At 48.9% G+C, this 14066-nt stretch overlaps 1 protein-coding gene and 1 long non-coding RNA gene across 2 annotated transcripts in view; both read left to right on the top strand.

The window, feature by feature from the left end:
• Positions 1–11690, top strand: part of LOC146839006 (uncharacterized) — a 67412-nt gene extending 55722 nt beyond the window's left edge. The window contains exon 3 of the long non-coding RNA XR_014960764.1: positions 11054–11690. This is a non-coding gene — a long non-coding RNA (uncharacterized LOC146839006). The remainder of the gene's footprint in view (positions 1–11053) is intronic.
• Positions 11691–11721: 31 nt separating this feature from the next.
• LOC146839005 (uncharacterized) lies at positions 11722–13295 on the top strand (the record flags this gene model as incomplete). Its single annotated transcript, XM_085603045.1, has 1 exon — positions 11722–13295. A coding segment is annotated over one exon (1053 nt), but the record flags the coding sequence as incomplete, so codon positions are not given.
• Between the last annotated feature and the right edge of the window lie 771 nt (positions 13296–14066).

Genomic DNA, 14066 nt, shown 5'->3' with positions numbered 1-14066 from the left:
CTCGCTGCCACGCACCCAACCATCTAGAGCCTTACGTGCATAATCAAAAAAATCCACCCAATTTTGCGTGGACAGCTTATGGCTGCCACGGAACTTCTGACGATACCTTTCAGGGTTGAGGCCAAACTTTTTAAGTAGCGCCTCTTTCATGGGGGCATACCTGACCTGGTCCACCTTTGCTAGGTACAACAGGGTGTCCCTGACATTGGGAGGTATGTAACGATACAGGCCACCCCCCCAGTTGCTTTCAGGCACCCCATGGGCTTTCAAGGCCACCTCATACGCCTCCAGCCACTTGGCGATGTCATCCCCCACCGTGTAACTTGCAATCACATCCTTGGGTAGATAAAATTTTGGCTCCTGTGGAGCCTTTGGTACGCTGCCACCATTATCATTACCTGAGGCATTCAACTGTAGAGCTCGCAGCTCCAACTCTTTAAGCTGAAGCTCGTGCGCCAGCTTCTTCTCCTCCATCGCAAATCTTCTATTTTCCCTTTCGTGTTCTAGCTTGGCCAGCTCCCACTTCAACTGCCTTTCCTCCCTCCTGTCCACATACTCATCTGACGACGCACTCCTCCTAGACCCTGCACTACTGCTTGCCCCGGAATGTCTCCCTGGTGGCAAGTTTTCAGAAACATCAATATTTAGCAGGTCTAGCTCCTCCGGCGCGCTCTCCTCCTGAGGTGCACCCTGCCCCTCCTGTCCCCCATCCCCTCTACCCTCTGGGTGCGCCTCTACCCATGCCCTCAAGGCTGCACAAAGTTCCGGTCCTTTGGCTCTTCGCACCCCAGGCACCCCCATCCCCTGCCCGAATTCTCTCAGCTGCCTTACTGTATACCCCTCAAGGTTGGCTAACTGGAACTCCATTGTGACAGGTGGGGACCCAGACATCAAGGCAAAAAAAATACTAGGATGTGAGTAACAGTGCTGGGCTAACCAGGACTCCACACACTCAGTCTAAACAGTGGGGGTCAATTAATGCAGCAATACAATACACAATAGGCGTCCAGTTGCGGCGCCCACCGTCTCACCGGAGGGTGCTGTATAGTCACAGGTCCTTATCCCACCGCTGCCACCAATGTAGGACCGGGGGTCACCAGGCCCTCTGGGGGTAGCGTGGCGCGAGCAGGTAGGCACCCAAAGGTTTTCGTGTAAAGTGACCATACAGCACACACATCCACTGAGACAGGAAACGCACGCAATAATTGACACCACACAAGTAGGTTGAATAAAAACCAATTGGCTTTATCTAGATCAACATTAGGATCAAAGCATTTCATTCAGAATAAATCTGGCATTCCATTAAAACGTCAAACATGGCATTCAAGCAGAGCGCTGCACCTGGCGATCCATTAGAGCGTTAAACAGAGCATTTGCGCAACGCGCTGCACATGGCAATTCATTAGAGCAGTAAACATTGCAGTTCATTGAAGCGCTAAACATTGCCTATCACTGAAACGCTACACATTGCCTATCACTGAAACGCTAAACCTTGCATTTCATTATAGCGCTAAACATTACTTTTACATTTGAGCACGGGCCCCACGTTTACTCAGAGCGCTGGACTGGGCATTTATAACAGCGCGATGATCATGTCATGGTCCTCCTGCATTACCCGTAGCATTGAATCACCGCTTTCACCATATCATCGTAACACAGCAGTAACCCTGGCAGGGAGTCAAAGCATTGAATCAGGGCCTGGGATCAGAGTATTCAATCAGGGCATCAACCAGGGTCCTGGGGTCAGATGTTCCATTAGGCATGAGGCCGTCTGCCGGGGAGGGTACACAGTCTCCCCTTAGGCTCCCAACATATCCCTTGAGAGGGGGCGGGCACTTAGCCCCTCATGGGGCGAGAGATACACTGAGGCCGGTGGCTGGTGTTGGGCCCCGTTCCGGGCCGTAGGGGGGTCAAGAGCCCCGGCGATGGAACACCCCGGGGGAGGGGCGAGCTCCGGGCCTCTCTCGGGTCTCCCGCCCTCCTCCCCAGGGGGGTTACCTTGCTCTTCGGCCTCCGCAGGCCCTTGCAACGCTTCTCCAGCAGGGCAGGACTTGTGCTTCTGGGGCCCTTCCCGCCAGCCGCCGGGGCCGCCCGGCAATATCCAGGCCGAGGGGAAGAGCATGGTGACGGGCCTTGCGGGGCCTCCCATGAAGCCGAAGAACCCCGAGGCTATCTGGGGTATACGCGTACCCGCAGCCGCCGATTGCAGCGCGGCCTGCGGGGGCGCGGCCTCGACCTTTGCTGACAGCGGCGGGGCAGCGTTTGGCAGCCCGCCCCCCCGTCACGTGATGACGGACGATGCTTCAAGGCCTAGCGCGGCCTTCTTTGACCTACGGCGGCCCTCTCCTAGTTGACAGCTGCGTCGCGCGGACGACTTCGGCCGCGGCGGGGCCCCGGTCTTCCCCGCGGGCCCCGTGGATGGCAGGGGACAATCTACTCGGCCCAGGGCCGCAGCGGTGAGCTATTCCTTTCTGGTATCCTCGACGGGGGTGGGGGAAATTAAGGGCTGGCCTGTAGCTGGGGGGTTGCGATTCGTTTGGCGCCCAGTTCCCCCCTACTCCCACAGAGATGCCCCAGCTCGGGGCAGGCAGGCTGACAGGTGGCAGGCCACACGCCAGTGGACGGACAAGCTAGGGGGGGCCCAGGTTAAGTCAGGGAGCGCCAGAGTGGCACAGCGCCGGTACCTGGTCGATCCCCCAGCAGTTCTGTGGTAAGTTTCTGTGGTAAGTTTCTGTGGTAAGTTTAGTAGATTTTCCTCAGCGCTTGTTGGTTTCTGCGCCCTTAGTGGCTAGTTTCTTGAGGGGGGGGGGGGGGGGGGGGGTAGGTTGAGTTGGTGACTAGATAGTTCTAAGTCAGGCTTGGTAGGTTGTCCCTGGGTTCCCCTCCCGCTGGGCCAGATCAGTGGGCTAGTTCAGGATTCCTCACTCAACTTAAAAGGCAGCACCTAAGCCCTGTCACTTCCAGTGGCATAGGTCCCTGACTAGGCCCTACCGCCTAAAACTCCTGCGTAGGTTCCCCCAGGTCTGCGTCGCCCCAACTGACTAAAAAGTTTCCCTCCTTTCCTTAAGTATCCCTAGGACAGGTGACCACTCTCTAAGGCGGCAAAAACAGACCCCACCTTTATTCTAGAAGGTTCCAGCAAGTTCCAGGAGCTTCCCCACTCTAGCTATAGGAGAAAAAAGGCGGGCTGGTGTCGCAACAATGTTGTAGGGTCCCAGCCAGCTCCTGGCAACTAGGGTGCTACTAAAAAGGCCACTCCGCAGTAGCAGGGGCCTGTGGCAGCAATATTGGGAGAAGGGAGCACCTGCACCTTAACATTGATTAGCAATGGAAAGGCGCTCGGAGACCTAAGGCCAACGAAAAAGAGGGTGGAAAAAAATGAGGCAAGGGCAAAAACACAGGGAAAGACCCCCCCTAGGGCTGACAGGTCTAACAGCTACTGACTACGTTGGGCTTTTTTAGGAGAGGCAGAACGGAGGCCATCCTCTATTCCTTAGGAAAATAACCAGATGTGAGCATCCTGTTGAGGATGTCCCCGAGGTGCCTAAAGACGGCATCAGGTGATAAGTGAAGAATTTTGGGAGGGCCGGGATCCAAGGGAGAGCCACATTTAATTTGCCTAATAATGATTGAACTTGATCTTCCGAAAGAAGATTAAAAGATAGCAGAAAAGTATCTCCGACTGAGGGATGGGCTCCCCGTGTCATAGAGTGGGGTGGGGGTCAGCCGTATTTTCTGTTGTACTGATCGAGTCGGAGAGGTGGTATCCACCAGTACCAGACACTGCCTGATCCCAACTCCTTTGCTGGCCTGTTTCCTGTTGTTCTGATGAGGTCTGAGGGGGCGGTAGCCATCAGTACAAGTTCTATGCCTGTGTCCTTATTGGTTACACTACAGGGAGGATGCTTGTGCGAATACGTATTATAGGTAGCTTTGACCTTATCTTGAAAAAAAGTTGCTAACAAATTGCAGAAGGATTGGTCGGCTGTAATGTTTTTAGGTTCAGGAAGCTTGCTCGGTTTTACCACTGTCACAAACAGTTCTTTGGGGATGTTTAAAGAAGATTTAATTTTGACGACACAGTAGCTGGATTTTGCTTTAAAAATTATATCCTGGTAGGCCCGAATGGCCTGCTTGTATGGGATTTTATCACAGGGATCATAGTGGATGCGCAGTTTCCTTTCTAGCCTTCTGCAGGCTTGTTTGTGAGCTCTAAGGTTCTCGTCCAACCAAGGTTCGGAGGGAAAAATCTTTTATTTTTCTGATTTTTAAATGGAGCAAGCGAATGGAGACTGGAGTCAATCCACTGACGATATACATTTCGTGACTGCATCTAAATCTGCAGAAGTCTCAGGCATAGATTGAGTGAGCTGTGCCATCAATAGTTCAGGGGTCATTTTATGCCACGAGCAGCATAAAGACCGCAGAGGCTGAGGATGAACAGTGAGAACATTCGGTTCCAAATTCAGTTGAAGCATAACTGCACGATGGTCTGACCAGAGAAGTGGACCGCAGTAGTGACTTGAAGAGAGGGATTGTCTGAGAAAATACCATCTAATGAGTGGCCGGCTGAGTGTGTCGGAGCCGTCACTAATGGGGTGAGACTGAGACTTGCCCCAGGGTCTGAGAGATCGATCCTATCTTTATCCGTAGAAATTTCAAGATGGAAATTGAAGTCACCGAGTAGAGTGAAATCGAGGGAATTTGATTTAATGTCCTAGAGCTGATTGTTACTATTTAAGAAGGCTGTCCTAGGGTCTGTGGGTCGGTAAATAAGTACCCCATTTAAGGAGTAACGATTAGAAAGAGCAAATTTATATGCAAGTGCTTCATAATCGGATGCGGCCGGTAATGTCTCAAAAGAGGCATTGAGGTTGTCCTGTAAATGATTGTTAACCCACCGCCCCTTTCCCCAAATGATCAAGCCTGAAATTGGAAAAACCGGAGGTGTCGCAACAATTAGATCTGGGTCGGATGAAGCATCTCTCAGTGATGAAAGCAAAATCCAGTGCATAAGCTTCTAGACAGTCCGCAAAATAGAATGCACTCTCTGTTAGAGACCATGCATTAATAAACATGCCTCTGATTTTCATTTGAGGAGTGGGTAACCTAAAAACATGCGGTGTAGGAGAGCTAAGTGCGACAATTCTGGAGGTCCTCAGAGTGATCTTACAATCTAGGCAACTATTCTCGCCGATAGTATTAGACTGAATGAAAGTAGGGTCTAAACAAGGCTTACCTAAAGGTTTAAAAGCGAGCAGCTCATCCCATGAGTAACGGATATGAACAGCTGGAGGGGGGGTGAAACCAACAGAAAAGCCGGCGCTAAGTACAGTCTAAGCCTGTACGGGCTTGGACGAGCTTGCCTTAGGCGCAACTTCGGTGCGCCCTAGATCTGTCTTTGTAGCACAACCTCCGGGGGGTGCCGGAGAGGCATGTACGAAACGAAAGTACTACTCTGCACAATATTAGCAAGTTTAAAAAATAATGTGAGGGCAACATATAAACCTAATTAGGGTCCAGCAACCCATGCGACCTTCACACGCTCCCTGGTGAAGTATCAGCTACTGGTAAGAGAGACAAACAAAAGAAATGGTGTCAAAAGCGAACAACACTTAAACAAAAGTCATAACAATCCACCATTTCAGTGTGGCGGCAGGGGAGCCAGATACATCCCAAAACTACATGCTTGTGTAATACAGGGAAATCAAAAATCTGCACAAGGCACAGCTGACAGAGGCCCCTCCCTGAAATGAAGATCTGCACAAGGCGCAGCTGACAGAAGCCCCTGCATCGAAGGAAGATCTGTACAAGGCACGACTGACAGAAGTCCTGCCTGGAATGAAGATCTGCACAAGGCTCAGCTGACAGACGTCCTCCCTGGAAGGAAGATCTGTACAAGGCACAGCTGACAGAAGCCCCTGCCTCGAAGGAAGATCTGCACAAGGCACGACTGACAGAAGCCCCTCCCTGGAATGAAGATCTGCACAAGGCGCAGCTGACAGAAGTCCCTGCATCGAAGGAAGATCTGCACAAGGCACAGCTGACAGAAGCCCCTGCCTGGAAGGAAGATCTGTACAAGGCACAGCTGAGAGACGTCCTCCCTGGAATGAAGATCTGTACAAGGCACAGCTGAGAGACGTCCTCCCTGGAAGGAAGATCTGTACAAGGCAAAGCTGAGAGACGTCCTCCCTGGAATGAAGATCTGTACAAGGCGCAGCTGACAGACGTCCTGCCTGGAAGGAAGATCTGTACAAGGCACAGCTGACAGACGTCCTGCCTGGAATGAAGATCTGTACAAGGCACAGCTGAGAGACGTCCTCCCTGGAAGGAAGATCTGTACAAGGCAAAGCTGAGAGACGTCCTCCCTGGAATGAAGATCTGTACAAGGCGCAGCTGACAGACGTCCTGCCTGGAAGGAAGATCTGTACAAGGCACAGCTGACAGACGTCCTGCCTGGAAGGAAGATCTGTACAAGGCAGAGCTGACAGACGTCCTGCCTGGAAGGAAGATCTGTACAAGGCACAGCTGAGAGACGTCCTTCCTAGAAGGAAGATCTGTACAAGGCACAGCTGAGAGACGTCCTCCCTGGAAGGAAGATCTGTACAAGGCACAGCTGAGAGACGTCCTGCCTGGAAGGAAGATCTGTACAAGGCACAGCTGAGAGACGTCCTCCCTGGAATGAAGATCTGTACAAGGCACAGCTGAGAGACGTCCTCCCTGGAAGGAAGATCTGTACAAGGCAAAGCTGAGAGACGTCCTCCCTGGAATGAAGATCTGTACAAGGCACAGCTGAGAGACGTCCTCCCTAGAAGGAAGATCTGTACAAGGCATAGCTGACAGAAGCCCCTGCATCGAAGGAAGATCTGCACAAGGCACAGCTGACAGAAGCCCCTGCATCGAAGGAAGATCTGCACAGGGCACAGCTGACAGAAGCCCCTGCATCGAAGGAAGATCTGCACAAGGCACAGCTGACAGAAGCCCCTGCATCGAAGGAAGATCTGCACAAGGCACAGCTGACAGAAGCCCCTGCGTGGAAGGAAGATCTGCACAAGGCGCAGCAGACAGAAGTCCTGCCTGGAAGGAAGATCTGCACAGGGCGCAGCTGACAGAAGTCGCTGCCTGGAAGGAAGATCTGCACAGGGCACAGCTGACAGAAGCCCCTGCATCGAAGGAAGATCTGCACAAGGCGCAGCTGACTGAAGTCCTGCCTGGAAGAAAGATCTGCACAAGGCACAGCTGACAGAAGCCCCTGCATCGAAGGAAGATCTGCACAAGGCGCAGCTGACTGAAGTCCTGCCTGGAAGGAAGATCTGCACAGGGCGCAGCTGACAGAAGTCGCTGCCTGGAAGGAAGATCCACACAAGGCGCAGCTGACAGAAGTCCTGCCTGGAATGAAGATCTGCACAAGGCACAGCTGACAGAAGCCCCTCCCTGGAATGAAGATCTGCACAGGGCACAGCTGACAGAAGTCCTGTCTGGAATGAAGATCTGCACAAGGCGCAGCTGACTGAAGCCCCTCCCTGGAAGGAAGATCTGCACAGGGCAAAGCTGAGAGAAGTCCTGCCTGGAAGGAAGGTCTGCACAAGGCGCAGCTGACAGAAGCCCCTGCCTGGAATGAAGATCTGCACAAGGCACAGCTGACAGAAGTCCTGCCTGGAAGGAAGATCTGCACAAGGCACAGCTGAGAGACGTCCTCCCTAGAAGGAAGATCTGCACAAGGCACAGCTGAGAGACGTCCTCCCTGGAAGGAAGATCTGTACAAGGCACAGCTGAGAGACGTCCTCCCTGGAAGGAAGATCTGTACAAGGCACAGCTGAGAGACGTCCTGCCTGGAAGGAAGATCTGCACAAGGCACAGCTGACAGAAGCCCCTGCATCGAAGGAAGATCTGCACACGGCGCAACTGACAGAAGTCGCTGCCTGGAAGGAAGATCCACACACGGCACAGCTGACAGAAGTCCTGCCTGGAAGAAAGATCTGCACAAGGCGCAGCTGACAGAAGCCGCAGCCTGGAAGGAAGATCCACACACGGCACAGCTGACAGAAGTCCTGCCTGGAAGGAAGATCTGCACAAGGCGCAGCTGACAGAAGCCGCAGCCTGAAAGGAAGATCTGCACACGGCGCAACTGACAGAAGTCGCTGCCTGGAAGGAAGATCCACACACGGCACAGCTGACAGAAGTCCTGCCTGGAAGGAAGATCTGCACACGGCGCAGCTGACAGAAGCCGCAGCCTGGAAGGAAGATCTGCACAAGGCGCAGCTGACAGAAGTCCTGCCAAGGAAGGAAGATCTGCAAAAGGCGCAGCTGAGAGAAGTCATGCCTAGGAAGGAAGATCTGCAAAAGGCGCGGCTGACAGAAGTCATGCCTAGGAAGGAAGATCTGCAAAAGGCGCGGCTGACAGAAGTTCTGCCTGGCGGTGACTTCAAAGCAGTGAGAGACCCACAAAGCACAAGATCCTTCAAGCCCAGCTAGCCACACTGGACACAATGTACACCAAAGGCCTGATTTAGATTTCAGCAAATGGTTTACTCCATCACACATGTGACAGGTATCCTGCCCGCCCCATTAAAAATGCATTACATCCTGTGGCAATTATAATAAGACAGACAGGATATCTGTCACATTTTGATTAGGCCTTAGTGTAGTTCGCAGAGTTTTACTCCGCTGAACTCCATGAAGTGCTAAGGAAACCCTGCCGCACTCTGCGGACTTACGCTAGTGTCAGAGTTTCTAAGTTGCACTACTCTCACTGATTTTTTGTGCCAGGAGTTTTTCCCTCACTGTAAAATCAGCACGAACGGCACTACGCGTCACGCCAGAGGGCGCTGCTGCTTTCTACCGCTCTAATTGACACTCTAATCAAGTGGCAGCTTCATCAACGAGGCTGGCAGATTTCTACACTTGAGTGGTCGCGACCTGCCGAAGCTTCCCGCAATGAGAAATCTCGCCGGGAGGTCTAGCGCGTTATATTTTCTCACAAGCGCTCATCACCTTACCGTTGGCGAACCGCTTGAGAAAAAAAAAACTCCGTTCTGCATCACTTTGTGGAGTTTTTTGGAACGGAGTGGGCGAAACTTTACGAGGTCTGCCGGCAGAGCGGAATTCTTCAACCACCCCTAGTTTTGAGCCAATAATCTGTTGGACAAATTCCTAACTAGGCCCTATGTCTGCAATAGGTGTTGTAGAAGAAGCGAGATCCATGGCCTTGTGACTATTAGGCCGTTATCTGACTTCTGATGAACCCCACAGAGTGAGTGCACAGCCAGAGGGCAGTAAGGGGGCCGAAGGACAGGAAATTACTGTATACTTGGTATACTTGAATATGAGAAATATGGAAAGGTCGAACTGCTGCATCACCTGTGGATAACTCACACCTCCTCCCGCTCTGCCAAATGCCCTTCCAGTCACAAAGTGGTATCCTGGGCCCCAAACGGACAACATCATGCCTGATGCCATGTAATGGTGGAAAAGGGGGGAAAAAAGAGTAATATGCACACATCTGCTGCGGGGATATGTCCGGTAAATTATTGGTTGTGATGGATTCTCTAGAAGTACTAAATGACTGATATTGTTGAATATTATATTATATGAATCAACGTTTGTTTGCCTTATTTGCGCGTATAATGTAAAAGACGGGCCTTACAGTGAACCCCTCGCTCTGTTTGACACAAAAGCCCCGGAAGGAGCTGCATCTTACAGAACTTTATCTACTTTAGGAAGAACTAAAGACTTGCTTTTTAAAGTTGTCTTTCAGGGTCAGATTCGGGGGCGCTGTAAGCTGCACCAGTTTCAGGGAGATGGACAGATGTTATGGCGATAGGAAACCCCCCCTCAACTCACAATAATGTTCCGGTCTTCCAGGTTGGAAGAAACCAGAAATGCTTGAATCAAGGTAGCTATTGACAGTGTCAAAGGTGGCTTATGAACAGCGAGTAAAGACAGGAGTTTGGTATTTGAGATGATCTTAAGTGAATAGGAAAGGAACGAGAAGAAGTGTGTGACTGGAGTTACTTTTGTTGTATACTTCGTAAAGAGTTACTGGACATTTTGCAGCCCAGCCTGATCTATCTCTTTTTCTAAAATCTATTGTTGTTTAAATGAAATCTTGACCATACGCGTCTATCTTAAGCTATACCTCTAGTACTTGGGTGCTCCGTGAGCGCCCTTACTTTGCTGAGTTACTCTGTGAACACTGGTAAATCACCTCCTTTTCAGACATTAATAAGATGTCACCTGATCAACAGAACTTTTAGTTAAATATCTGTGTATGATGAAATATTCCTTGCTAAGTTTCAAAGTCAGTAAAGAAGAAGGGGAAGATTTACTAAGATTTTGCGCCGTGTTTGCATCACAAAAGTGGCACAAGACAGCGCAAAATCTTTTTTTCCTAATTTTCTTTCCAGCAAATAACGTAAAAGTAATGTGAAACAGCGCATAGCACTGCTGCGCATTATTTCACACCATGGGGGCCTGCCAAGGGGGCGCATTGGCGTTCCCGTGCAACCTACCAAGGTTTCCCACGCTAAATCCAATTTACCACATACAGTAGATTGGGTTTAGCATGAGAAAACTGCGCCCTTTTAAACTAGGCGCAAGGAAGGAGAAATGCTTTAATTTCTCCTTCCTTTTCTAACTTTGCATGCGTACTGCACTGTGCAACACGTATACAAAATGGGAAAAGTGTTCCCTTGTGTCTAGGCATAGTATTTTGTACAGGAAGGGTGTCCTTCCTTTACAAAACCTATGCTGGACTCACACACACACACGCCCGAGCGCTCTGGTGCTGTGTGTGTATGGCCAGGGCCGCTGTAATCAGTGCCGGCGCAAGGGAAAGGGAAGGGGAGAGCCATATCTTAAAAAATATAGTGCTCTCCTGCTCCCTCCCAGTCGCGCAACGCAGCACAGCCTCGCGCGGGGGAGATGCTGCGCTGCATTGCGTGGAGATTTGGTAAATCTCCCCCGAAATGTCTTTTACAACCAGTTCAACATTGTGAATTCTCATTCAATTATGTTTCAATTTAGTAATGTTAAGTATCTTTACATCCAACAGAAAACCATCCTTGAATGTATGAAATGACCATCAATGAAGAAGCTTATGCTGTAAATCTTCAATAATAGCAGAAATAATGAGCTACAGTATTCAGCGAAATCTCAGTGCAGTCGGCGACAGAGGAACCCGCACACAAACTGACAGATCCCGGATGAAGCATCAAGGGCAGTTCAGTGATTGTAAGAGGCTGAGCTGTGCACCTCCATACCACAAGATGAAGAAATGACCTTAGGAAAATTAAGGCAACAACAATAACAAACCGCCTCCTGTATAAACAAGTGTCAAATACCAACTTTGATCATGGGATTGGTATGATATGATTACCGCAGTGCTCTGTTTTCTAATATGATGACAAGCCATCATTCCGTGCTCTAGGTGAATTGTAAACTCTTTCTGGCCAAACCACAATAACTAGAGAAGAGCACAACAGAGCGGATCCGGACAACTGACGGGTAAAGGAAAGAGGAGTTCTTCTATCTACAATACAATAGACTGTCCCAATTTGCACCGGCCAGAAGGAAGATACATCTTTACCCACAAGCGCGCATAGCCATAATCCAATCTAAAGGCACAATCGCCTACAAAGACACCTTCTACATATTAGGAGTGTGGCAAATATTTGGTGGCTATTGTTAAAACTGAAATCAAACTTGTAAAATGCCACATGGGATGTAGACAAATATATACCCGACCCACAGACACTAACCAAGAAAGAAGAATCCTGCACATGCAGCGAGAGCTTTAGTTTGTCATCACTACTCAAGCTTCATCAGCACACGAACACAGGACAAAAACCTTACAAGTGCAATGAATGTGTAAAGAGCTTTAGTCGATTATCAGTGCTTCAAAGTCATCAGCGAACACACATGGGGAAAAAAACATTCAAGTGCACTGAATGTGCAAAGTTCTTTAGTGAGTTATCAAGCCTTCAGAGACATCAGCAAACACACACAGGGGAAAAGCCATTCAAGTGCAGTGAATGTGTGAAGAGCTTTAGTCACTTATCACAACTACAAAGACACCAGCGAACACACACAGGAGAAAAGCCATTTAAATGCAGTGAATGTGGGAAGAGCTTTAGTCTATTACAACACCTACAAGGTCATCAGCGAACACACACAGGGGAAAAACCATACCAGTGCAGTGAATGTGCAAAGTGCTTTAGTCGGTTATCACAACTTCGAACACATAATCGAACACACACAGGGGAAAAAACAGCCAAGTGCACTGAATGTGCAAAGTGCTTTAGTCAGTTATCATACCTACAAATTCATCAGCGAACACACACGGGGGAAAAACCATTCAAGTGCAGTGAATGTGTGAAGAGCTTTAGTCAGTTATCATACCTAAAAATTCATCAGCGAATACACACAGGGGAAAAACCCTATAATTGTAGCGAATGTGACAGTAGTTTTCCCAGCTCTTCTGCATTAAGGTATCATCAGCGAACTCACACAGGAGAAAAACCATTCAAGTGCAGTGAATGTACAAAGTGCTTTAGTCGGTTATCACAACTTCAGAGTCATCAGCGAACACACACGGGGGAAAAACCCTTTCATTGTAGTGAATGTGACAGTAGTTTTCGCTTCTCTTCAACATTAAGGTATCATCAGCGAACTCACACAGGAGAAAAACCATTCAAGTGCAATGAATGTGGGATGATCTTTAGTCGATTATCAGAGCTACAAAGTCATCAGCGAACACACAAGGAGAAAACATAGAAGGGCGCTGAAAGTGTGAAGGGCTTTTGATAGAAGACCCGACTAGCAGTAAAGAAGAAAAACAGATAACAGTATTTGCCAAGTTATAAAAGTGTTTGTTTCCAGAGATTGTTCACTTCCGTACACAAAGCAAAGCAACGCAACATGATGCACCAGGATACACAGTGGGAGGCGAGCACAATGTGGATTAAAAGAAAAGATTTTTATTTGATGAAGAAGAGATACAAAGAAAAAAATTCAATAGCACCTGATCGCACTTCCTGTAAAAGCAACACTGAACAAAACTGGGACTAACAACGGTATTTTCAGCTAACTTGTCGGATTAGTGATAAAACCTATAAACCCAACACACCCAGAGTGGGCATGTTTTCAGGGCTCTGGAGATGGAAGCTTCATTGGTAAAATGTATGTATTACTATTAACAAATGCCACTGCAGTATATGTAATGAACTAAAGCGAAGCACAGGTGTTCAAGAAATAACCTATGTTTAGATATAAAAGAGCATATACCTTGTTTTTAAGTAACGTTTGCTGCATTTTTTACACACTGTTTTCGGTTGATGGATCAGCTCGTGCCTCGGGCCTTATAACTAAATGTGACCCGTGGCTCCTCTCCGACTTGGCTCTCCCTATTCATTTTGTGACTTGCCAAACTCTACTTTTTACCAGAATTAAGCGACTGTAAGCAGCAGACTCTGGTTGAAGAATGTGGTGAAATAGCGAAATCCCACATCAAAAGCTGATATGTGCCAGGACAATCCGTTGCACTCCCAGCAACTCGTCTCCCACACTGATTGTCCCTTGGTCTCAAATGTTCTGAAGGATTTGTCATATGAATGCCAGAAGTGGCAGTGAGATTCATGAAGCTAAAGCTAACAGGAGTGTGTGGGAGATAGAGAGGAGGAGAGATAAAGGAAGCGAGAGAGACAAAGAAAGGGGGAGAAAAAAGAAAGAGAAATGGAAGGAGGGGGAACGGCAGGAGATTTGTATTCACCTAAAAATAGAAGAAGCAGCCGAATACATGTCGATGTATGACATCACCAGCGAAACGGGCTGAACACCTGTGAATTTATATATTTATTTTTAATTGCTATAGACCCATTTCATGCCAATAAACGGGGCACAAGTAAGGAAAATAGTGAATGAGCCCATTATCACATGCAAATCACAATGACGTCACATGTAGTGATGTCAGGCCCTTATAATAATTTTCACATGAAAGGTCGATGGCCTGTTTTAAAAACAAGAAACATAAAATAATGTAAGAAGTTTTTGGATTCAGTTTTTATACA

This window comes from Triturus cristatus, chromosome 4_2, assembly GCF_964204655.1.
Source record: "Triturus cristatus chromosome 4_2, aTriCri1.1, whole genome shotgun sequence".
NCBI lineage: Eukaryota > Metazoa > Chordata > Amphibia > Caudata > Salamandridae > Triturus > Triturus cristatus.
This window is presented reverse-complemented; position numbering and strand designations above follow the sequence as displayed.